At 43.8% G+C, this 23,608-nt stretch overlaps 1 protein-coding gene and 3 long non-coding RNA genes across 5 annotated transcripts in view; 1 reads left to right on the top strand and 3 right to left on the bottom strand.

Annotated features, from left to right (window-relative positions):
• Positions 1-5,317, bottom strand: part of GARS1 (glycyl-tRNA synthetase 1) — a 40,694-nt gene extending 35,377 nt beyond the window's left edge. Inside the window, exon 1 of the mRNA XM_039862648.1 lies at positions 4,926-5,317. Coding sequence (XP_039718582.1) covers positions 4,926-5,144 — 219 coding nt within the window. The 5' untranslated portion in view covers positions 5,145-5,317. The remainder of the gene's footprint in view (positions 1-4,925) is intronic.
• Positions 5,269-19,993, top strand: LOC120602410 (uncharacterized). Of its 2 annotated transcripts, none has more exons than XR_005652747.1 (6): positions 5,269-5,478; positions 7,307-7,447; positions 11,358-11,443; positions 15,308-16,861; positions 18,007-18,118; positions 18,964-19,993. It is a non-coding gene; the product is annotated as an uncharacterized LOC120602410 (long non-coding RNA). The 2 variants fall into 2 exon arrangements; XR_005652746.1 differs by having other exon boundaries at positions 18,319-19,993.
• LOC120602409 (uncharacterized) overlaps positions 10,031-23,608 on the bottom strand; it is a 29,091-nt gene continuing 15,513 nt past the window's right edge. The window contains exons 3-5 of the long non-coding RNA XR_005652745.1: positions 21,137-21,216; positions 10,383-10,539; positions 10,031-10,067 (exon numbers count right to left, since the gene is read on the bottom strand). This is a non-coding gene — a long non-coding RNA (uncharacterized LOC120602409). The remainder of the gene's footprint in view (positions 10,068-10,382; positions 10,540-21,136; positions 21,217-23,608) is intronic.
• On the bottom strand, positions 16,733-18,442 carry LOC120602411 (uncharacterized). Its single transcript, XR_005652748.1, has 3 exons — positions 18,429-18,442; positions 17,688-17,752; positions 16,733-16,798 (listed from the first exon to the last, which is right to left on the bottom strand). It is a non-coding gene; the product is annotated as an uncharacterized LOC120602411 (long non-coding RNA).

Raw genomic sequence — 23,608 nt, 5'->3', positions numbered from 1 at the left:
AAATTAATTTCCCTGAATCACTTTCAAAATCATGATTTATAATGATCCAAACCTGAGAACAAGAGAATTGGAGATCTAAAGATGGATGAAAGTATTTAAGGATTCTTAATTTCTAATTATTTTTCTTCACTCTTCGTCATCGCCCAACTATATTTTGGGGGGGGGGTGTGTGTTGAATGAAACTGATGTGAAACATCGTCGATGTCTCTAAATTACTCTTAAGAAACATCCACTAAAAGCTTAGTTCCTGGATAAATTCCTACCATAAAGACATATATTTGAACTAAGAGCCTGTGATTAGAAAGCAAAGTAGTTATTAGATGAGAAATCATTCCCTGGGATCTTCGTGATTCCTTCAGATACATCATGATGCATATTCAGCTGGCCAGGAAAAAACAGGAAGAAAACACTTCCTCACCTTTGCAAGGTGTTTGACTTTATACACATGGAGCTACAGTTCTTGTTTAGATTAATGAGCTCATCTCGGATTTCCAAGTGTTTTATAGCTACTGACAAAAACTTCATAAACGTTTCATCTGTCCTTTGTGGTTTAAGCAAGAGCTTGAATGCGCACTCTCAGTTCAGAAAATCAAAGCAGAGAAAAATCGAGGGCTCTTCACCCCAAGTCTTCTTATTGCTACTAAGATCTGAGTTTTATTTGTGTCCTCCCAATTACATAAAAGAAAATATGAAATACTGAAACACAATTAATGTTATTCACACATCTTTAGTGATTTAGACAATAAGTCATCATCATTTAAAGACCACCCAAGAAATCATTAAAAAGGCGTTTATATCATCCTATCCTACCAAATTCAGAAGATATCAAACCAGCAAGCACAGGAAAATATGTGAGCTCCATGCCAGCAATGGTTTGGTAAAACCAACATTCCAATAAGCCACAATCATTTCAGAATAATACCTAACATTTTACCAAGAGCTTACTATGTATTGTGGGCAGCATTCTCAGCACTTAGATGAACTTGCTCATTTTAATATTTATAAAGATGAAATTTGGCTACAGAAAGGTTAAAAAACTGCTGATAGTCACTACATAGTAAACAGCGGGGTCAGATCCAAACCCTGGAAATATAACTTCAGAGCCGACATTTTTAATTACGAGGTGCATCAATACTAAAATAGAAAGGGGTACAAAGAAAGCCCATTTAGCAATTCTTCAAAAACTTTTCCTATCTTGACAATTAAGTTTCACTACAGGTTTTTAAAAAAATACTCTTGGTTACTTTTTCATCACTAGTTACTCTGTAAGAGCAAACAAACTACTACAGCCACCTAAATCATGTCAGAGTGGTCTCTTAAATGCAGACAATGATGCTGAAAATACCTCACCAAATCTCTACGCCAGTTCCCTAAACATCTAGCTCAAGTAAAAGCCATCTCCACAGGTACTGTTTGCACAAAGAGATCCTAAGACATATATTTCTTCCGCTAATGAATCTCGCTTGATGTTTAGACAAAGTCAAGGGAGTGGGCAGCAATTCTGACAGTTAAATGCTAAAGACAGGTAAAATGATGAACAAAGAAAAGTACCCTTAGGGTACTAGGCAAGGGCAGCAGTAGTGGCCAAGGGCAGGTGCAGTGAATAGAAGAATGAATGGGAAAATAGAAAGTGGAGACAAGGAGAGTATAGGAGATAATCCTCCCTTGTAAAGGAAAACGGGCTGGAACTTCTGGGGGCCTGTGCTCCAGGTAAGAGCCCAAGTCAGTCTTCAGATAAATCAGATACTGCCATCGCCCTGAAGCAGCAGATCTACGATTTGGGGTTTCAGGACCTCTTTATACTGTTAAAAATTACTGAAGACCCCAAAGTGCTTTTGTTATTGTGAGTTATTTCTATCAAAAAGCAAAATTAAAAATTTAAAAGCAAATTTTAAATATTCATTAATTCATTAAAAATAACATTAACGGATTTTCTAAAACTCTAAAATTTCCCAAAAGCTTGATTTTTATTATTGGCCACAAATATTATCAGTTGTTTTCTTGAAATGACAGACTCACGTCACTCGTTTTCCAGAAAATGAATGCCCAATACCCACGACTGAATAACAATACTTTGTCAGACATTTTACAAAGAATGTTCAACTAAAAGAGGCAGACAGTTCAGCTTGTAACTTAAACAATCATGCAAATGTTTTTCTGAGACAGCCATCATATTTCAACATGCTTTACGCATATTTCCCATTTTGCCACACAGAAAATTACAATGATGTATGGAAAAAGGTCTGGATTTAAAAAATTAGTAATTTTTATTGCTTCATCAAGGACACTCTAAAGCAAAACTGACTTTTTAAAAAAATATTAGTGTGTGATGGAGAATATTAGGTTTGATGACCATCGCTTGATTAGTGCTAAGGGCAGGCAGTTTTATCCACTGCTTTTTGCACCATCCATGCAAATGTCAACGCAGTGAAAACCAAAAATAACATCTTAATTTTATTAGGGAATGGCTCTGACCTTGGGGACCACGGAAGGTTTGCAGACCACAATTTGAGACCATTGCCTTAGAGCAATAGTCCCAGCCAAGACACTCCAGGACAGAGTTTTCATTAACAGATGGTGAAGAAAGAAAAAAGACAATATATTAGATCTTTTTTCAAAGCTAAACCTACTAAATATCAAAGACCATTCTTTATTCTGAGTTATGGTCTGCCTTTCTATTAAAATATCCTTTCTTTTATGAAATAAAAGGGTAATTCAGATGGCTGTTTGATGACTGTACTGGTTTTTTTAATGTCCTTATTTGGCAAAATAAGGTTGGCCACCTTATGCTAATTCTCAATTTTTTAAAAACTCAGTTGTCCTAAGATGCCCTTCATCAAACAACTAATGCAGTTTTCTTGATGTTCTGAAGCCCTCCTACAAGTTCCATAACTAATTCTCCAGGAAATAACTAAAAATATGCCACGGGGAAATATATTTTGGTGAATCAATAAACTAAACCTTTAAAAAGCTATAGCATCCATGTAGCTTAGCAGATTAGCAAATTTATATGATACACATTTTACCCAAAACAAATCCCACTAAGACCAGTTATTAAGCAACTTAAAAAAGATTAGCAAATTTATATGATACACATTTTACCCAAAACAAATCCCATTAAGACCAGTTATTAAGCAACTTAAAATTCCCACTTCCAAGATGTCTTCGATTGCACAAACTTCACAATGGAAATATGTAAAATGGATTAATGTGCCACTGTGTCTCATTTCCTCATAAACAACAAAAAAAGGGGGGGGCAGCTAATTAGATCTTTAAATTCCCTTCCAACTGATACTGGAATCAGTGTGATCCAAAGTTTCAGGTAGTTAACTCATATATTTGTGGCCCTAAAAAATGAGGGAAAGAACTGAACTAATCTACATAAACTAACTTACATATTCAGAAAATATCTTAAAGTATAGGGAAAAAATTTAACAACCAAGGCAACATAAACAATATACAAGATAGTAATGGCATCAGAAGGTTGTTCCCAGATCAAAGTTTACTGAAGTAGTTAACTACTTCCACAGTCTTACTACAGATGGATAATTTGCACTGCAGTTCCAGGCTAACGTGGCAGAGGGAGGGGTTTGAATACGGGTTTTTTTGTTGTTGTTGTTGTTTAATTAGATGTATTCTCCCTTCTAAAGTGAAGGATATGGGGGGGAAATGAGAGTTACAGAAAAGAGAGGAACCACACCTAATTTTATTTGGGGAGAGTGGATGTAGGGAGATGGAGAATAAGCATACATAGCGCCCATACCGATAATAAAGAAAAAATTAAGCCCATAGTGAAATTGCAAAATAAAACACTACTGAATCAGTGAGGCTCAAACCAGCAAAAAGCAGACACTGCAGTGGCAGCATTTGCTGAATTTGTGCCCCAATGAATTATTTCCGATAGAGGGTTCCACCCTCCGTGGCTAAGAAAAGTTATTGCATCAGGCGCCCGTGCAGGAGAAACCCGTTTCGTGTTTACTACTAGGTCATCGATCCCTTGGGTCTTATTCCGAGCTTTTGGCGCTACCTGACTGGATGTGAGAATCCATCTGAAATAACCTTATCTTTGTCCTCTCTAAATTCTGATCTCCATGCGGTGCCCTAGGAAAAGGAGGCCTGTACAAACCACCAAGTTCTCCAGCCCACGAAATCTCCCTCCCTTCCGCGAAATCAAATTTCAAAATGTTCCCATACGAAGAATGGCTGATTTCAACGAGTAACTCGGAATATTTACAGTTTCCCAGGTTTATGATCTGAAAGCTCACTCATTCCGAGTGGCCTTTTCGGAACTCAGAAAAGATGACAGGAGCGAAGGACGGGGAAAAAAAAAAGTTCAACACCTCCCCATATCCACGTTTCGACTACTTGTATTTTCTCGACCGGTCATTCGGCTAACTAAGCACTGAATGAAGATGTCAAGGAGGAAACACTCCTCAAAGCATCCTGAAGATGAAAAGAGTCTGGCTGCGAGAAGAGAGAATTAGGAACCTCGCCACCCAGGGTGCACGGAGAGCACAGCAGACTGGGAAACTGAAGTTAAGGTTACCGAGCGAGGACAGGAGGAGAAGCAAAGGGTCACGGATCCCAGCCCTATCCGAGGGAGAGGAAGCGCGGGCGGTCACAAGGATGGGGAAGGAGAACAGATCGCGAGCGGAGGGACGCAGGCTGTCCAAGGGGCTCCGCGGGAGTCACCCAAGATAAGGGGAGGACGCAAGTCCACGGGAGGGAACGTGGCAGACGCACCCGAGGACCCGGGTCCCGAAGTTGAGGAGGCGAGGAAGATGCCAGGAAGCCAAGGGCTTCCAGAGGATGGAGAGGGGTAACCGGAGAGGCGGACTGGTGATCGGGGAGAGGAGAGGAAAACCAGGAGGGCCCCGGGGGAGGGGAGAGCTGGAGCCGGAGGGGAAGGCGCAGAATGCCGGTACCTGCTCTCGCACGGCTAGCCGGAGAGGTGCCAGCACCTCCTCAGTCCCGGCGCCGTCCATGCTGCTCCGGGAGGCGGCGGAGAATGAGGTGGGGGCGGGGGCGCGCGTGCTGAGGGGCCGGCTGGGCTCGAGCAGAGGCCGGACAGGGAGCCGGGGGGACAGCCACAGCAGCAGGGCGGCGCGAGCGGCTCTAAGCAGCGCCGGGCGCGGAGAGGGCATGAGCCGGCGGCCCTGGGCGGTGCAGAGGGGGCGGCGGCGGAAGCGGCGCGCGCTGCCGGGCCCGGAGCATGATGAAATCGCCGCGTAAACGCCGCGGCGCGCGCGCAGCCGCACATTCCACACGCCGCGATGCGGCGCCGGATCGCCGCCCGCAGATTCGACACAAAACCCGGAAGGACGCGGGATCCTTCAGCGGCCGGAGAAGCCTAGCTCCACCTGGGGAGCCCAGGAGGGCTGCGGGGTCTCAGGTAGCCGCCTGCGAACAGCGTCGCACAATGATGCGTCAGGCCACCCTAACAGAGTGGACATTCAGGGACGCAACTCCATCCGAGAGGTGCAGACTGAAACTCACGCGGACCTTCAATGCGTAGGCTTGTACCCGGCCACTGACACTCGGGCTGACACACAGAGAAACACACTAGTGTTTCTGTTCTTTAGCCCCCTGGGCCTTAAAGGGTCATAACACATCAGATCTGAGAAGGACTTAGATGCAATTTTGCTCAAGTTCAATTGTTCCTCTCAAAGGAGGAAACAAGTCAAGAGAGATTAATGATTTGCCCAACTTTTCACATGTAATTCATACTTTGCCATCGTCCAAACAAAAGCTGGGGAAAGGGAGAAGAGGAAAGACGGGCTACTTTGCAGGGCCAGCAGGATTTGAACCAGCCGACCTGAGGAAAGGCAGAGGCAAAAAGATGAGGAATAGCCGGGAATCACTATCATGCAGGGGAATGGAGAGGGGCATCTAGGGGCCCCGGGTTCTCTCAGAGGTCCTGCCTTGGGGATGGCTCCCTCCCTCCTGCCCCACGGGTGGGTTAACTGGAAAAGCTGGATTCCCTTTGCATAGAGGGAACAGAAAAATAAGGAATGTGTTGGTTACAGAAATAGCATTGTGCACACCCAAGAGAAAGCCTAAAATGAAAATGATGGAAAATGCCCAGTGATGCACTGGGCCACACTGAGGGAGCGTTGGCTGGTGCAGCCACGACTGGAGAACTATTTGACAGTATCTGCTGAAGCCAAACATACACACCTTCCCTGTGACCAACAATCCCACCCCACGAAGGTACACAAGAGGCTCACCACAGTGATGTCACCTTTCCCAGTAGTCGGAAAGTAGTACTTTTCTGCCCGTTCTAATTTGTAGAACCACACATTGGGAGAAGTACTCACAATTTAACATCAGCAGGGAGGGTAACTAAAGGATCTTCTGCAATAATTCGTATTTTTGACACTTTTGAGATTTGATAATCACAATTTTTATTTGGCTTTATTGTAATAGGTAATTTTTAATTTATCATATTTTTAAAGACGAAAACAATTTTTACATCTGCTCTCATTCACATTTTTATTTAAACATTCAAATTCTGTATCCTTTGAATACAATTATATATTTTTTAATTCTTTAGATCGATAATGTCTCATCCATGTTCATGTGAAGACAGTCCTGTGAGTATACCCAGACCCATACTTTCCCCTGTCCAGTTCATCCTCCCCACAGCTGCTTCAGTGATTATTTCTAAAAGGCGAAGCTGTGGCATGTTGCTCCTCTGCTCAGGACGATTCAATAGGACAGTGTGGCTCCTAGCAGAATTTCCCAAGTGGTTTTCCTTAGAAAACTGCATCTTCAGACAATAATAATAGCTTATAATCATTGAGGGCTTACTATGTACCAGTTAGTATGGTAAGTTGTGGAATGTATTCACCAATCTAATGAGAAAGGCTCCATAATCATTCCCATTTTACAGATTCAGGATTCAAGGCACTAAGATATTAAACAGCTTGTCCACAGTCACACAACTACTAAGTGAGTGTAGGGCAGAGTGTGAGCTGGGGGCAGGAAACAGTTGTACCATGCAGCTAATGAAGCTGCTGAAGCTGCGAGTGAGCTTCAGCACCCCTCGTCTGGATGGGTTATTTCAAGGCCCCACAGGAGGCCGTAGAGTTGTGTACACGTGGTCATGGGTTTTTTTTCTTTCCATATTAAAATTCTTTTATTTGAGGGAACAAAATTTGTGCATAAATTGAAATGTACTCATCTTAAGTGTAAAGTTCAGTGGGTTTTGACAAAAAAGAAATACTCACTTATAACCCACACCCTAATCAAGATAAAGAGCATTTTCCTCACCTCACAGAGTGCCCTCCTGTCTCTTCCTACACAGATCCACAGGGAGACTGTCATGTGAAGATGGAGTGACACAACTGTGAGCCCAGGAACAGCAAGGGTTAATGGCCACCACAGAGTTCCAGAGCGAGCCTGGCCCTGCCAATGCCTTGATTGTGGACTTCTAGCCTCTAGAACTGTGAGATAATACATTTCTGTTGTTTTACGACACCAGTTCGTGTACTTTTACGATGGGCCTAGGAAACTAATACAGAGACTGTGGTTATTTTTTTCATTCTCTCAATCTTTATTCTTTCTGATTGTAAAATAAAATACTTGCTCTTTGAAAAATTGAAATATTACAGCAATATATGATTTAGAAATTGAGAGTCAGAGAGGAAAGAATAAAGAGAAAAGGGGGACTTATAGTTTTAATATATAGAATGTATCTGTGGTGTTTGCATTGTTTTACAGAATGAATAATCTCTGCATTTTGAAAATATTTTTAAATGGGGTAATCTGGAAAGTCCTTCAAAATCTAATTCCTCAACGATAAACACTATTGTTAGCGGGTCCACAATTTGTACTATTTCTAAGCAAACACAAAGTCCATTTCACGCACATACTCAAGCCTTTCTCTCTCATACACTCACCCTGCAGGGGAGGGGAGAGGTGAGGCCGGACCTCTGGTGCTCTATTTTCCTCTGTTGTTCTCTTTCTCTTTCCCAGAAGTTTCCAACAGTTTAACCCACTCTTTAACTCCTTTGAGTTCTAGGCAATGGAATATAATTGAACTTGCTGTACACCACTTCCCAGCCTGGCTGTATGAACCCCCATGTGCCACCCTTTATGCTGTTCTCTTCTGCTGGCTGGAAATCGATGTCCATGTGTTAAAAATGGCAGAACCTGGTTCCTGAGTGACTATGTGGAACAGAGCCCATTGCCCTACTCCTTTCTGACAAGCTCTTTGAACTGGGAACATGAGCAAATAGTATATTTCTGTTGCATCTGTGCTATTACACATTCTGCTCTGTTAGAGCAGCGAGCTTGCTCTAACTACTCTACAACCACTGGGCCATGCATGAGAAAGTTGGTAAGGATATCTGGGACACAGGAGGAGAGAAAGGGTGAAAAAGAGCAGTCGATTGACAGAAGTTCTGTTTATACATCCTTTTTTAGGCATATGGAGCTAGGCGAAGCTGGGCTCCCGCCCACAGGCTGATGGGGTATTATCCAGAGTGAGGGGACTGACTGGTGGCCCTGGTACGCTTCTCTGGGTCAGCATCTCTCTAGCTTTCTGATGCCTCTGCTTGAAGTAAGGTACCCGCCCCTTCTCCTCCTTCCATTTGTCCTCAAGCTAAGGTGTGTGCAGAATTCCTAGCCCACACCTACAGGATCCTAAGGGATGCTTCCTAGACTTGGTATGGGAGGGAAGGTGTCGCATACCTCATCCTTGTTCCTCTTCTAACTCTCTGGACTCAGTCTCCCCCTCTGAACATGAGGGGGACTGGACCTGCTGACTTCTGGCCTCTTCCAGCTCTTACTATGGGTTTGTGAACTTGTGACAGGGAAACAAAGCTCTAAGAAATGGAAGGAGAGCAGGTTTCTGTCTGTCCAGCAGAGGGGAGCAGCTCCCCACAATCCAGCACTTAGGCAGCCAGAGGGGTGTACAAAGGCTTGTGCAGGCCTAGCCTTCAGAGGCCTGCAGAGCAGAGTTCTGAGCACGTGACCCTGCCCCCAGAGAGTGTGCACAGGGAAACCCTCCAAGCCCCTTCTCGGCCCTTACCTAAGGCATCTGGCCCCCTATGCCTCTCCTGCAGAGAGAGAAAGGGTCAATCACTAAATATTAGTGGGACTCTGGCTTTGGTAATTGGTGAGAAGGAGGGAGCTTATGTAAGCTAGTATAAAGACATACAAAAAAACAAAAGGCTCACCAAAGTTAGGATGGCAAGTTTCCAGCTGATTGGGACCTCAGATTTCCAGTTATGGTTTAAATTGTGTCCCCCCAAAAGATAAAGTCATCTCAAAGTGTGACCTCATTTGGAAATGAAGTCAGTGCAGATGTCATTGGGTTCAAATGGAAGCAGGGTGGACCCTTAATCCAATATGACTGGTGTCTTTATAAGAAGAGGGAAATCTGGACATGGACACAGAGGGAAGACAGCCTGTGAATACAGAGGCAGAGATTAGAGTCGTGCTGTCAGAAGCTGAGTGACACCCAGGACTGCCAGAGCTGCATAGAGACTCTCCTAAAACCTTCGGCGGGAGCCCGGCTCTGCCAACACAGAGTTTTGGACTTCATCCTCCAGAACCGTGAGACAATACACTTCTGTTGTTTAAGCCGCCCAGTTTGGGGTACTTCGCTATGGCAGCCCTAGGAAACTAACACGCTTGTCCTCCCACCCCGGGCCCCGCCGTCCACAGCAGGGGTGGCCCATGGACTCAGTCCCATCACTGCAGCAGGTTTGTTCAGATTGCACAGCGTTTGTTGTTGCTGCTGTGGGCTTTAATTAGCAGGGCCACGCCTACCAATGCCTCACCTGGCTCTTTGTGCATTTAAGCCTTGGTCCCTGCTCCATGCTTCCCCGGCGGGGCTCGGTCAAGATGGCTGATGAAGTGCCAAACACTAGGCTCACTTCTCAGGCAGGGAGGATGGGGAAGAGGGAACTGTCGCCTTCCTCAGGAGTCCTCCCAGAAGCCCCACGCAACAGCTCCTGCTGACATCTCGTTGACCAGAACTGGGTCATACAGTGTGGTGGTAAATTTTAGGTGTCACCTTGACAGTATTCAGGTCTTTGTTACAGCACATCTGATTGTTCCTGGGAATGAATTTTTAGATGAGATTAACATTTAAATCAGTAGACTCTGAATGAAGTAAACCTCTAGAGTATGGGTGAGCCTCATCCAGGCAGTCGAAAGCCTCTGGGAAGAGACTGAGGTCCTCTGAGAATTTAGCCTTCAGGCCATAGTCTGGAAACCCCTGTCTTAGGGTAGCGGCTGACAAGGAGATAGAAAGGCCAGTGTAGGACGGGAAGAAAAACTGTTGTGACAGCTAAGGGAATACTCATCACAAAAGAGGAGCCCTTTAAATCTTCCAGGGATAGAAAAAAGGAAATTTCTTTGATCTTACTCACCTATTTACCTGACTAGGAGACAGGGGCAGAAAGGTCAGTGTAGCTGGAAAGGTTGTCTTGGCCACCTCAGGGTTGGCCCTGCGTCCCTCCTGCTGGATTCTGCAGATCCTGCTGGCTAGGTGCCAAAAGGCCGTCAGCTCACTGTGATTTGCTCCTCCTAGAAACGGCAGGCAGATAAATCTCTCTCAGCACCATGGCAACCAGATTCTTCTCTATAGCAGGGGAATCAGGGAGAACACCCCTACAGGCACTGATCCGTTAGAGTATACTGAGCTCCTTTCAAGGCCAGGCCCTGTGCTGAGTGCTTGGAACACAAAGATGTATAAACCCAAGTCCGCGCTTTAAAGGGGGCCATGGGCTGAAGGAGGGGACGGGCATGCAAGGCCACCAGCATGATACATGATCCAAGGAAGGACACACCACGTGCTGCAGCAGCAGCAGCTCCTCCTCTCTGGGATCTAGGACCTGACCTGCTGGACCTCTCCGAAGAGCAGAGCTTGAGCTGAATTTTGGAGATTCAGTCAGACCTGGTCAAAAAGGATGACCTGGGGAAGCTTGAGAGCCATAGCACATTTGCGGAACGACAAGTATGGCCTGAGCCCAGGGCTCTCGAGGTTGCCGGAGATGGACAGGGAGAGGCCCACAGGTGCTAAAACCAGAGCACTCTGCAGTCACTGCTCTCGCTGGGGTGCACCACAACTGAGTGCTCAACCCAGGGTCCGTTTTCCAGCCCATTTGTTTACCCCCTTCTCTTAAAAGATCCTGTCTTGACATCAGGATGATCATGACAGCATGGTACCACCAACTCCTGTTTCTTCTGTAGTTCTGCCTGCCCTTTCTCATGCCTTATTTACTTCCCCACTTCTTTAAATTCTAACCATCTTCTCAGGCTATGCTCTCTTTAGGTATTTTAGAGGCGGACCACGTGACTCTCCATTTCTCTTTGTGTATTGGTTTCAATTTCTCCTACCACAGGTGAGCCCTCCTATACAAGTCTGGGAATGAAGCTGCAAGAACCCCAGCATAGTAACCCCCATGGGGATTCCCACATCCATCTATAGGTCAGTATCTCTCATATCCATCTATCAGGATTCTGATTGACATGGGTTGGGTCACGTGCCTGCCCTGGGACCCATTGCAATTACTAAAGTGATGGGGCAATATGGTATATGATGAGGGCAATGAGGTTCCATGATTGGCTCCATCAAAGTCACTTTGAATTAGAGAAAGCCAGTTCCCAAAGGCATGTGTGTCAGTCATGGTCTCAATCGGGAGATAAAAATTACACAATGTTAACAGGGAAAATTTAATATTAATAATTATTAACTGATAACAGAGGGTTAACCACTAAGGGGTAAAGAGAACTGTAAAGAATACAGGATGAAGGATAAACAAAACATGGTATATACATACAATGGACTATTTATCCCACCGAAGAAAGAAAGGAAATTCTGACACATGCAACAACATGGATGAACCTTGAAAACATTTGCTAAGTGAAATGAGCCAAATACAATAGGACGAATATTATACAATTCTACTTTTACGAAATATCTGGATAAGGCAAATTCATGGAGACAAAGTTTCAGTTTGGGATGATGGAAAATTTCTGAAAATGGTTATCCAACATCGTGAATGTACTTAATGGCACTGATTGTACACTTAAAAATAGTTAAAATGGTAAATTTTATTTATGTACATTTTACCACAATAGGAAAAATAGAGAATTACAGGGGCAGTGGGTTTAGGAGGTAGGTACTAGCTCTAGGACTGAAGCCGAGTCACCAAGGAAGTCACCATGCGGGAAAAGGCCTTCTCCAAGGCTGAGAGGCAATTCAGAGGGGCAGAGGTCATTCCAGTCTGAGATTTGCTGTTAAATTTAATTTGGGTCACCACTGCATTGGTTTGGTTAAGGCATGGGACCATGTCACCGGCTCACTGCAGCTTAATTGCCGTGCTTGGCATGACCCAGGACCCGCTGGGCATCAGGGGGAGCATCTGAATTTGTACCAATCAGACAGAAACAAGGCTGTACCATCCGGGTGTCTGGACAGTATGCGGGGTGCTGGGAGGCATCTTCGGGGGCTGCTGTCACCAGAAGCAGGCACAGAAGAATACTTCAGAAGTAGCCATGTTCTCGTGAATCTTCCTATTTTCACTGCATGTAAACAAGGATGACAAACCCCACAGAAGGCAGATTGCAGCAATAGTGCTTCCTGACCCCGGCAGACTGTGCGACTGTGGCCGGTCTAGTGGACAAGGCACCGTGATTGCACCCCTGCCCCGCCACTCGACTCCTCCAAGGTCCGAGGTGCTGGGTTCTCACTCTTCCTCCGCCACCACAAAAGTGGCGCATCCCATCCAGTGTCTGTACCGTCACCTTTCCTTCAGTCATCCCCACGACATGCCCAGACCTTCTGTCCAGAAGGGTCATGTACAGGAGCGACAAGGGCATTTTTACAAAATTAGATGAGCTACAGTCCTGGTGTGTGGGGGCGGGGGAGAGGGGGGTGCTTCAGCAGGATTCAGGGAGCAGGGCTTTCAACCACGTGGCCATTATCTTTTGATCTAGGACCATCTCAAGCCAACAGGAAAATCCAGGGGACAGAACCAGAATTGACTTTGAATTTCTTTGGTCCCTTTTTGGCTAGGCTGCCACCCAAAGGGCACGCAACATCAGCTGGGCCTGATGTTGCTTTTAATGGAAAGAAGCATCATGCCCAAGAATGGCCAGGGTAGAATCTCAAATTTTCAAAATAGGCTTATATAGCTCACCGCCCTTTTTGTTACCTAAGAAGCAACCAAGAGCTGACCCTTGTCTAGGCATGGCCACATCCAGTGGCTGTGTTAGTCTGCTCAGCCGCCCTAACAAAATCCCACAGGCTTAAACAACTGAAATTTACTTTCGCACAATTCTGGAGGCTGGAAGTCCGTGTTCAAGGTGCCCTCAATTCAGCTGCAGGGGAGAGCCCTCTTCCTGGCTTATAGCCAGCTGCCTTCTGTGTCCCGATTGGGCCTTTTCTCTCTTTGTTTGTCTCTGTCTCTCTATCTGTCTCTGTGTGTGTGTGTGTGCGCGCGTGCGTGTGCACGCATGCACATGCACTCCTGGTGTCTCTTCCTCTCCTTATAGGGACACCAGTCCTATTGGATCAGGGCCCCATCCTTCTGACCTCATTTAACCTTAACTACCTTCCTGAAGGCCCTGTCTCTCAATACAGTCACACTGGGCAGGTAGGGTTTCAATCTATGAATGTGGGGGGAGCACAATTCAGTCCACAACAATGACCAAGCTAAAGAGGAGGTGACAAGGTAAGGTTACAAATCTTTGTAAATTAATTTTTGAGGAGGCTGTTCCAATGCTGTGTCATAGCAGATATCTGTTGATGGGAGGGAACATGAGCGGTCCATGTAATACCTTGACTGTGGGCCCCTCCGTTGGGTGGCCTTTGCCTTTTTGACGGTAGATGGTCCGGAAAGCTGAAAACAAGACAAACTTTTCTTTCAAGAGCCCTAAGGGCCTGGCCAGTGTCGGGAATGGAGCTCCCATATTCCTAGTCCCTAACAGTGCCTGCTTAGTAGATTAATAAACGTTAGGTGTCTTTGCCTATCTAATTCTTTTAAACCCTTCTATTTCCTTCTTTTAAACCCTTCTATTTCCATTGCATTTTGCCGACTCTTTGGCATTCCTGCCCTCTACATCCTTACAATATTTGCAGCAGTGTTTTTTCTACCTTGGACGACTTTCTATTTTCCTTTCCTTTCCTTTCTTTTCCTACAGTTTTTCCTTTGCTCTTTCTTCGTAGAAGCAAGCATCTCATGAAGTTTTTAAATGCCCAGCAATTGTCCAGTTACAACTTTTGCCGCCTCCTCCGCAGCAGTGGCACTTTCCTGGTGAGGATTCTGCATCTGCCGCTCGCTTCGCCTGTCCCTTTCCTCTGCTTAGAGAGATTCTCAGCGATTTCTTTACGATGACTCATCCGAATGAGTGGAATTTTTCCTGGACCAGCTCTTTGCCGGAGCATCTTGTGGGAGAGGTCAGGGCAGTGTTCCCTGTTAGCTGGAATTTTCCTCATGACCCGGGGTTTGAGATGTGAGTTCCATCAGCCTTCGCTTCTCAGCGTAGGTGCTGCTCTGCCTGTGCATGTTTGGCAACTCAGAGATACTGGCCTCTGCGGAGGAGATTGGCATAATTTAATTTTCACTTGTTTTTTTCATTTGTCGCCTAAATGATGAGAGTGGAAGTTTGTGTCCCCGTGCCGGGGGCAGAGACAGAGGGTAGAAAGACAGAGCATCTGCGCCTCAGTCTCATAAGGACCAGGTCTGAGCAGCCCAGAGAGAGGAGCTGTGGCCAGCAGAGACAGCTCTTCTGCTTCGGGTCCCCAAGACCAGGTGAGGTGCCACAGCGTGGCAGAGAAGGCGAGCACTTCTCCCTACTCCTGCCGGGAGCAGGGCTCCGAGGGAACAGCCCTGCTGAAATCGCGTCAACTGAAATCTTAGGTTACAGTGGACAGAAAGCAGCTGACCAACGTGTGGAACCACCGGCTTTCCCTTCTCCTTCTACCTTACACATGTATCTGATGCAAACATCAAGGACAAGGCCACTGTCACCACATCTCACCACCCTCGCCACCGCCACCTGGGCCCTGGATCCCAGACTGGCCTAGAACCTTTTAAGACCCAGTTAGGAGTCTAAACGTCTTAATCAGCGAAGAATCTAGTGTGGATCACAGAGTCAGAGGAGAAATCGAGTATCAGACCCTGTAGAGATGGGGCTGCCCCGGACTTTCCGTATCTCTCGGGGGCTCTATCTCAGATTCAGATTCCCCGGAATGAGAGAGTCTCATGTCTATCAGTCACATCAGGAAAGAACTAAAATATGTCAGCTGCCAAAAGCTAACATTCTCTATTTGCTTTTGCTTTTCTAGAAGAAGTGGCGGAGCAGTACTGTGCTTGGGCTCATCCTCCTTAGAGAACGCCTGCCCGTTTCATGCAGAGTGAAGATCAAAGAAACCAAATGACAGCAGCAGCCAACTGTGATCATCAGTCGCCCTATACTTTTGACCATGGTAAAAGCCAACCACCCTCTCCACCATGACTTTTAAGTGAAAATATGATGCATCTCTGGAAAGGTCTATTTCCTTTTATAATCTCTTTATATACTTTAGGTTATCCTGGTCCTTGGGTCTTTGTTTAGCTACTAAAAATATCTGATCTCAGCTCGACCACCCCATCCATATCCTCTTCCTGGCATGAGTTGTGTGGAGCTCAAGTGAAATGCTTTCTGGAAACCTGCCTGGGACCAACTCAGTAGTCTGGGAGGAATTCTGAAGGGGAGAATTTGGAGAGGACGAAATGTGGAGAGGATTCAATTAAATTGGTAAAAGGATTAGAAATTGGACCTAGGTAAGAGAAAAAAATCCACAGAGAAGAAAAAGATGTTTCATTACAGAGAAATTAAAATCGAAAGTAATTACCATTGAGACTTTGTTCCGGAAAGGAAGGTGATATGATATATGACTACCTACCTGCTGTCAAATGGTGTATTTAAGGTTAAAGGTACCAAAATAGATAAGACATAGGCCTTGCCTCCAGAGCTCACTGAGCAATGGAGAAAGTATTTGAATGTTTCAGAGGACCCATCAGGAACTGAGGTCAACAATCTATTATATTTTAATTGCCTTTTTTTCTTTATTATGAAAACATTACATGCTTATTGAAGAGAATCTGGAAAGCAAAGAGAAATTAAAAAATCATCTTTGATCCTGCCACCAAAAATAACCACTGTTAATATGTTTATCTGTTTTTGGAAATATATATGGTTATACTAACAAGCACTAACATTGATGAAATACATTCCACGTGCCAGGGACTGTGCTAGACTCTCAATCTGAACATCAGCCCTGTGAAGTGGGTACCATCATTGTCCCCATTTTACGGATGAGGAAACAGAGGCTTTGAGGTTAATTGCCCAGTCTTAGAGCTGAGACTGGCAGAGGTACAACTCATCCTAGATCTGTCTTATTCCCAAGCTCTTGACTAGATCAGGGACCAGAAGGACCCAGCATCAGGACTTTGTCTTTACAGAGGCAAGGCAATTCTGAATACAGCCCTATGGCTGGGACTCAGAATTGGCTTTTAGGGGACTAACGTTTGATCCCTTTGAAGAGACAGGGGCTAAATGAGCTCTAGCCATCAAAAACAAAAAGAGAAACAAAACGAAAACAAAAGCACAAAAACTTGGTCTTTTGTGGAACTCTGTAATAGTAATACAAAGGGAAGAAAAGACATCTTTATCATTCCGGGCAGAGGGCTCGATGAATTGAAGACTGTGCCTGCTACTGTCGTGTTGTCACTTGGTGAAAATGATGGTGTGGACACTGTGTCCAGCAAGACCAGCCCTGAGAGACAGACACTGCCTGGGATGGAGGAGAAATATTTGGAGAGAAATTTGCAGGACTTTAAAAGTCTTGCATCTGCAGGTAGGGACGAGAGTTATAATTGCTCCTGTGACACCCTAACTCTCCCCACATCTTGATAAGGCTTGGAGAAACTCACGTATGTTTTCTCATACTTACAAAATGTTTCTTCTATACTTTATTACAATGAAATTACCTCTGATGTTCTCCCACCTTAAATACTTAGTAGATGTACTAGGTAAGTTTTAGGAGTCAGTTGAATGACATCTAACATCAAGCAAAGGGCACAGAGTAAATAATCAAAAAGTGCCGTCTGTTGGGTTTATCCATTGCACTTTGCCTGAGATGAGAGGCCTCCTGCCCACGCACTCACGCGTGTTGACTACTTGGCTTCATTCTCTTTGTCATTCCCTGTTCTAACATCACATAGAGAATCGTGATCGTCGTTTTCCATGGAGATGAAAAGTCCCATTAGGGATGTCTGTGGGACTACATAGATGCTGGAGAAGACAAGTACTTAATCTCATGTTCAAGGATGGACTTCAAGGAGTCTGTATACCCTAAAATATTAGGCAAGATGGAATTTGTCCAAAAATGGGTGCTTTCTCCTGGGGAGAGGGTCAAGAGCTTTCATCAGCTTTGAAAATGGTCCATACCCAAAGAGAAGGTTCAAAGTCATTGCCTGGGGCCCTTTACAGGTCTTTCACATCATGGGGTTCTCTAACATTGATCGACAGCAAATACACTGTTATTATTCATTATTATTAAAATAATCGACTTTAAAAACTGATATGAAATAGCTCAGTTTTAAATAAATGTTTTGATTTACACAGCCTTGACTGTGTAATTACAAGAATAGATAAGACATAGGCCTTGCCCTTGTAATCACCCTTGTAATGAAGGGTTCACCCTGGACACGGGTCAGACAGGCATTCGTCCTTTCGTCCTTTAGACCTGCAGACTCAACGAAAAAGAATTAAGGGCTGGGTGAGAGGGCACTAGGCAACAATACGGGGGGTCCCATGTTCTGAGCTTGTCACGACCCGTCATAGCTTGGTGGCTTTGGATACTTAATCTGGCCCTCGATTTCCTTACTTGAATAGTGAAAGTGTTAGGATAATATAATTTTAAAGTTCTTTTACATTATTAAAACTCGACGATTCGGGAGGACAGTTTTCAAACTTTTTAAACTTTAAACCCTGTTCTAGGTTTCTGAAAATCCTCTTGGACTGCTCCAAAGATCTGATTTAAATGTAAAGTCCTAGGGGGTCTATCCTGTCCCAGAATAATCACATGAGTCATTAACTTGACAGTGAAAAGGTAAGTAATACTCTTAAAAGAAGCTTTTGCCAAAAAGCTGTGTTTAGATTGAATTTGGGCCACCTACAGAGAATTCCTATTGATTTAAGTTAAATCTAAAATTAGGAGCCCCATGTCTTTCCTTTCTGACTGAATTTCTGATGGATAATCAATTAGCAGAAGCTCCTCATTTAGCATTTTGCATTTTTTTGCCTCCCCAGCCTGCTACACATCAGATGAAAGAAAACACTTACTGATTATTGGGATTACATGACGTTCTAGAAAAAGCAAAATTAACCTATGGTGGAAAAATCAGAAGAGTAGGGGTTACCTTTGGGAGGAAGGGGAGGCCGGGGCTCAGCTGGGACACTTCGGGGTGATCTGGGTTATTCTGCACATTTGTCGAAACTTAGTGGAGGCCCACTCGTCTGGTTGGTTTTTTTTTCCATTTCACTGAAAATTTAAATTTTACATTTAAAATTTTTGAACACACAAAATGGAATCTTATCCAGCCTTAAAAAATGACGGAAACCCTGTCACTTGCTACAATGGGTATGGATGAGCCTTGAGAACATTCTGCTAAGTGAAAAAAGCCCGTCACGAAAGGACAAATACTGTATAATTCTACTTACATGAGGTTTGAGTAATCAAAGTCATAGAGACAGAAAGCAGAAGCATGGCTGCCATGGGGGCCACAGGTGATGGGGAGATGTTTAATGGCACGGAGTTGCAGGTTCGCGAGATGCAATAGTTCTGGAGATTGGTTGCACAGTGTGACTGCACCCAAGGCTACTGAATTGCGTACTTAAAAATGGTTACGATGATAAATTTTATGTGAGAGGGTTGTTGTTTTTTTTTTACCACAGTAAAAAAAAGAAAAGAAAATATTTGAAGAAATAGCCAACTCAAGTAATGATATGCATGATGAAGTATTTAGTTGGGGAGTGTAACGATGTCTGCAATTTAATTTGGAATGCTTCAAAGAAGTAACATGGATGGATGCATGGTGAAGAGATGTGATTTATCAAGTGCAAAGGTGGTAGAACATAGATCACAGTAAACTTCTTTCATCTTTGCTATGTACTTAAAAATTTCCAAAATAAAATATTAGGGAAAATTTTTTAAAAATTACTGGGGAACAAGTTGGCAATTTACATGAAGAACTCCTTGACCTCTGTTTTCTAAGTTCACTGGTTTCTTTAATAATATACTTAATATACAAATTAAAACCACAACAATACACGACCATACCTTCCCCAGAATGGCCACAATTAGAAGAACTGATAATATCAAGTATTGATGCGACTGTGGCTCAAAAAGAACGTTCATGTATTGCTGGGCGGGGGGGAATTGGTACCATGGTTTTGGAAAACTGGCAGTATCTTCTACAGACAGAAAGTAGAAAGCTGTTACACAACAATGTGAATGGATTTAACGCAACTGAACTATACCTTAAAAAATGGCGAGGATAGTAAAGTTTGGGTATTTTACCACAATTTAAAAAAATATTTAAAGCAGCAATATTTATGTAATTCAAATTGTATCTCTGTACACAGATTTGGCTAGAAGCACCTCCCTTTGTCTTCCTTGCACCCAACCCGCTGGGGTTTGCTTTGCATAAAGGGGAACAAACCTTATAGTCTCCCTTCTTAAGCTGGTCTGGTGGGAAGACGCAGCTGGGCCTAAAAATGTTAACTGGAAATGAAAACCAAGCTTGCAACTGCTAACTCTCCACGCGTGCAGTGAGTGAGGGTGCACAGGGTGAGGGCTCAGCTGTTGGGGAGGGAGCCGGCAGGAACCCCATTGCTCACAGACAAGAAGACCTGGGGCGGTTGGGCAGGGGAAGAAGAGAAAAGAAGTAAAACTTCTCTATGTAGTAAGGTAGAGGGCAGAGGACCCCCCATTTATGCTGCTTTAGGACGATGTTCTTCCTTGACACAGGTCCTCTGTACTCATTCTGAACATTATTTATCATGTGAGTTGTGTCTGTGGACTTCTGTCCAAGAGTTACCCTCAGGGGGCTGGAAGATTGCAGGGAAAGGGAGGGCCTGTGATTTCACAGCCCAAGGGGCCAGTCGTGGGCTGCCAATGCCTACCCTGGGCTCCTTGGCGACATGAGCCCTGTGCATGACCGTGCTCCACTGTGCTACTAGGGTAGAGGTACAGACGCCAGGGTGGGACCAGCCTGTGGACACTTCTACACAGCCTGCAGGATTCAAGAGGATGGCTAGATTTGAGAAACCCGAAGTTAGGCTAAAGCTAGTCCTGCCCATGAGATAACTCATAGTGTTTAACATCTTCCCCCCTTTGATTCTGGTTCTTCTATATTTCTCCTCGCTCAGTCATGACAAGAGGCCCCTAAAACACATGTTCCAGAGCCCCTCCCTTGGCAGCCAAATATTAAATAGGCTTCTTCCTTTCCTAAGCAGACATTATAGCAACTCCTGACTTGGGGCACTCTGACCATACTAAGTCATTTGCATTGTACAGAAAAGGCAAGTTGTGCTTTAAAAGTGCTTATACAAAAACTAAAAACTCATCACAAGCCTATGGCCTACCTTAGCTAGGTTTCCCAACCTTGTTTATCGCTTTGGCAAAAACAGTTAAGCCACCTTAAGACACTGTGTTAGCTCCACATCTCACTCGCTGCCCTCCTAAGATTTGCCAAATGTAATTGCTTCAAAACAATGCGTAGTAGTTATTCGCATTTCCCCCCTTGATATTTTATCATCGTTTGCTTCCCATGTAATTGTCAAGCACTGCTCCAACCCGAGGAATCCAACCCAAGAAAACCAATCTAATTCCCCCTCTTAATGAAAGTGAATCCCATGACCACTGAACAGCTCTTCAGACTCGCAGCATTTCCTGTCCTGACCAACATTCCCTTGGCCAACGCTGATACACTATATTTTCAGGGTTCCCATCTTAAAAATAATCAGAGTACATTCTGTGATGTATAAGTGGTGACTTCAGGACTGTCGGCCTCTTATCGAGAGCATGCCACCTTTTTAAAAGATTTAAGAACTCAAAACCACTCACCGATAGTGGATATGCCTTTGCGTCAGTCAAAATTTTGGCATGCAATGAAAGCAAATGGGTTTTCTAACTTCCCTAAGTACCTGAATCAAAAATGAATCAATAATTTATTAGAGACAAAACGGCATCTGAAGGAAATATTATTCTTAAAATACTATTAAAAATACTTCTTAAATACTACTATAAATACATACTAATAATACTTTTGAAGCTAAAGGAAACACCCCAGGCATCTACTAAGCAAAACAAACAGCCCTTGCTGATTTGCCCACAACTGTTATTATAAGGAGAGTTACTTAATATGTCATCAATCCAGAGGTATTTATTCATGTACAATGATCTGCTCCTACAGGGGGGAAAAGATAGTGAGTATATCACAACTCTCATGCACCGTACACCTGAAACTAATATAACTAATGTAATATTATATACCGACTATACTTAAATGAAAAACAAAAACAAAAGCAAAACTCTCCTGCACAACTCTGGGTGTTGGACTTCCCATGATGGCCACCTGGTGGCTCCCTAGTACACCTACAGACTATCTCATTTGTTTTACGGCATCATTCGTGATGCTAAAAATGAATCTGTCTGAAATACAAAACCATGGTTGGGGGGATATTATTTGATGTCATTAGGTGACTAAAACTTCCCTTATCTATAAGCATCAAAATCCAAGTAAAAACTGTAAAGCTAGGGCAAGGCTCAGAATCCCACCTTAAGCTTCACTTGAATATTTACAAATGGATTCATTCTATTGACCAAGTGGCAAAGCTTTAAATATGTTTCAGTAATAGCCTGCATTTTGCTTGTTGGGAAAAAGCTTTCTTCTGCTAAAAGGATAACACTTTAACTGATTTAAAAAAAAAATAGGATTTTTGTTTTTCCACTAGGAAGGAGGAACTCACAGATTTCATACTTTGGGAACTGTGTAAAGCTTAAAATAAAACAGAAACTTCATTGTCCATATTCTCTCTAAAGTTCTAGAAAAGTAAAACAAACTAATAACATTTTAAAACCAAAACTGTCCAAATATTTAGATGAGCTTAACCTTTCTTGGTCTAAAGTTCTACCCTTTGCCCTAAGGATCATGTGATGTACACCACAAAACCTCAAACTCTCACCGTGTGAAATTCATATAGGAAGACCTATGAGTCTCAGATTAACTCCTTCTCCAACAGACTTTACCTTGTTACATTCCAATCCTGTCAGCCATTGTCAAAACTAAAATATACGCGATCACATGCCCAAAAGGTGCAAGCTGTACTTAGAAAGAGACAATATCAGACACATTTCTACAGGATGAAAATCCAGGAAACTGGGTAGACTGAGACATTAGCCTTGGGAAGGTCATAGCAAGTATTTTTAACCACAAATATTGCTCTTAAGCTCTCGGGTATATGCTCATGGATTGAGGATTTCCCAGGGTAAACGTGTCAGGGATTCTCCCATGGGGACATCCAGTCCTGCTGAAGATATATAACCCCAAGGCTCAGTAAAAAGCTTTTAGAAGCACACAGCTCTGGAAGTAGACAGCTACTCCAAGATGTTTGGATCAAGAAGATGACATAAGGTATAGACAGTTTTTACCACTATTTCCAGATTAGGATCCGTGATTAGGGCTTATATTTTATTACCTGTGTCCTTCTTTTATTACTTCTACACTTTCCTTTGTGTGGGCCAAGGTATTAGATTGTAAAATGACTGCCACAGCCCTTTTTGCCTTTCTGTCGGCTGTCTTCTTTCCTACGAAGTCTTCGATCCCTTAAGCCCCCTTTCTCAAACAACTGGAATGGCTGTCAACTCCCCAATCGATGAATTCGCCCTCTGGCTTTAGGCCCCTCTAACAAGATCCACCAACGGATCTGTATGTCTTAACTGAACCTTAGGCCCCCCAGTCATTAGAGGCTATTTCTGAATTCTATATAAACTCAAAGGAATTCAAGGAATATCACAGATAAAAAAAGACATGAGTCTTACTCTCCTGGTTTCCTAGGCCACCTAGGAAACTGGATACAAACTAGTTCCAAGTGTTTTTTGCTTTTCGTTTTTTCATTTGTGATTGTTCTCATAGTTATTGAGCTCTTCCACTGTCTGATAGCCAGCTGCTTAAATATTACTATGAGTTATTATCTTAAGATACAGTAGCAAAAAGACACTAAATCACTGAGGCCAATCATGGTCTTGGATCTTCACCTGACCCTAAGAGGTGAGGGATTATAATGAAACAGGGCAGACCCAGCTTAACTATGGTAGAGATACCAAAGGAAAGATATCAGCCGCCAGTATCAAAGATGAACATACCACCTACCTACTCTATAGCTGAAGTCACGAGATTTTTTGGAAGACTCATGAATAACTGAAATTGCCTACCCTGACTCCAATGCAGTCTGCTCGGGTGCAAATTGTCTCCTTGATAGTTTTCAGCCGATCAGCAAGCCCAAGGACAAAACAAAACAAAGAGTTCCGCTGACT

Source organism: Pteropus medius, unplaced genomic scaffold (assembly GCF_902729225.1).
Source record: "Pteropus medius unplaced genomic scaffold, Ma_sr-lr_union100, whole genome shotgun sequence".
NCBI classification, from domain to species: domain Eukaryota; kingdom Metazoa; phylum Chordata; class Mammalia; order Chiroptera; family Pteropodidae; genus Pteropus; species Pteropus medius.
The sequence above is the reverse complement of the archived record's forward strand: the minus strand, read 5'-3'. Positions and strand labels throughout refer to the sequence as shown.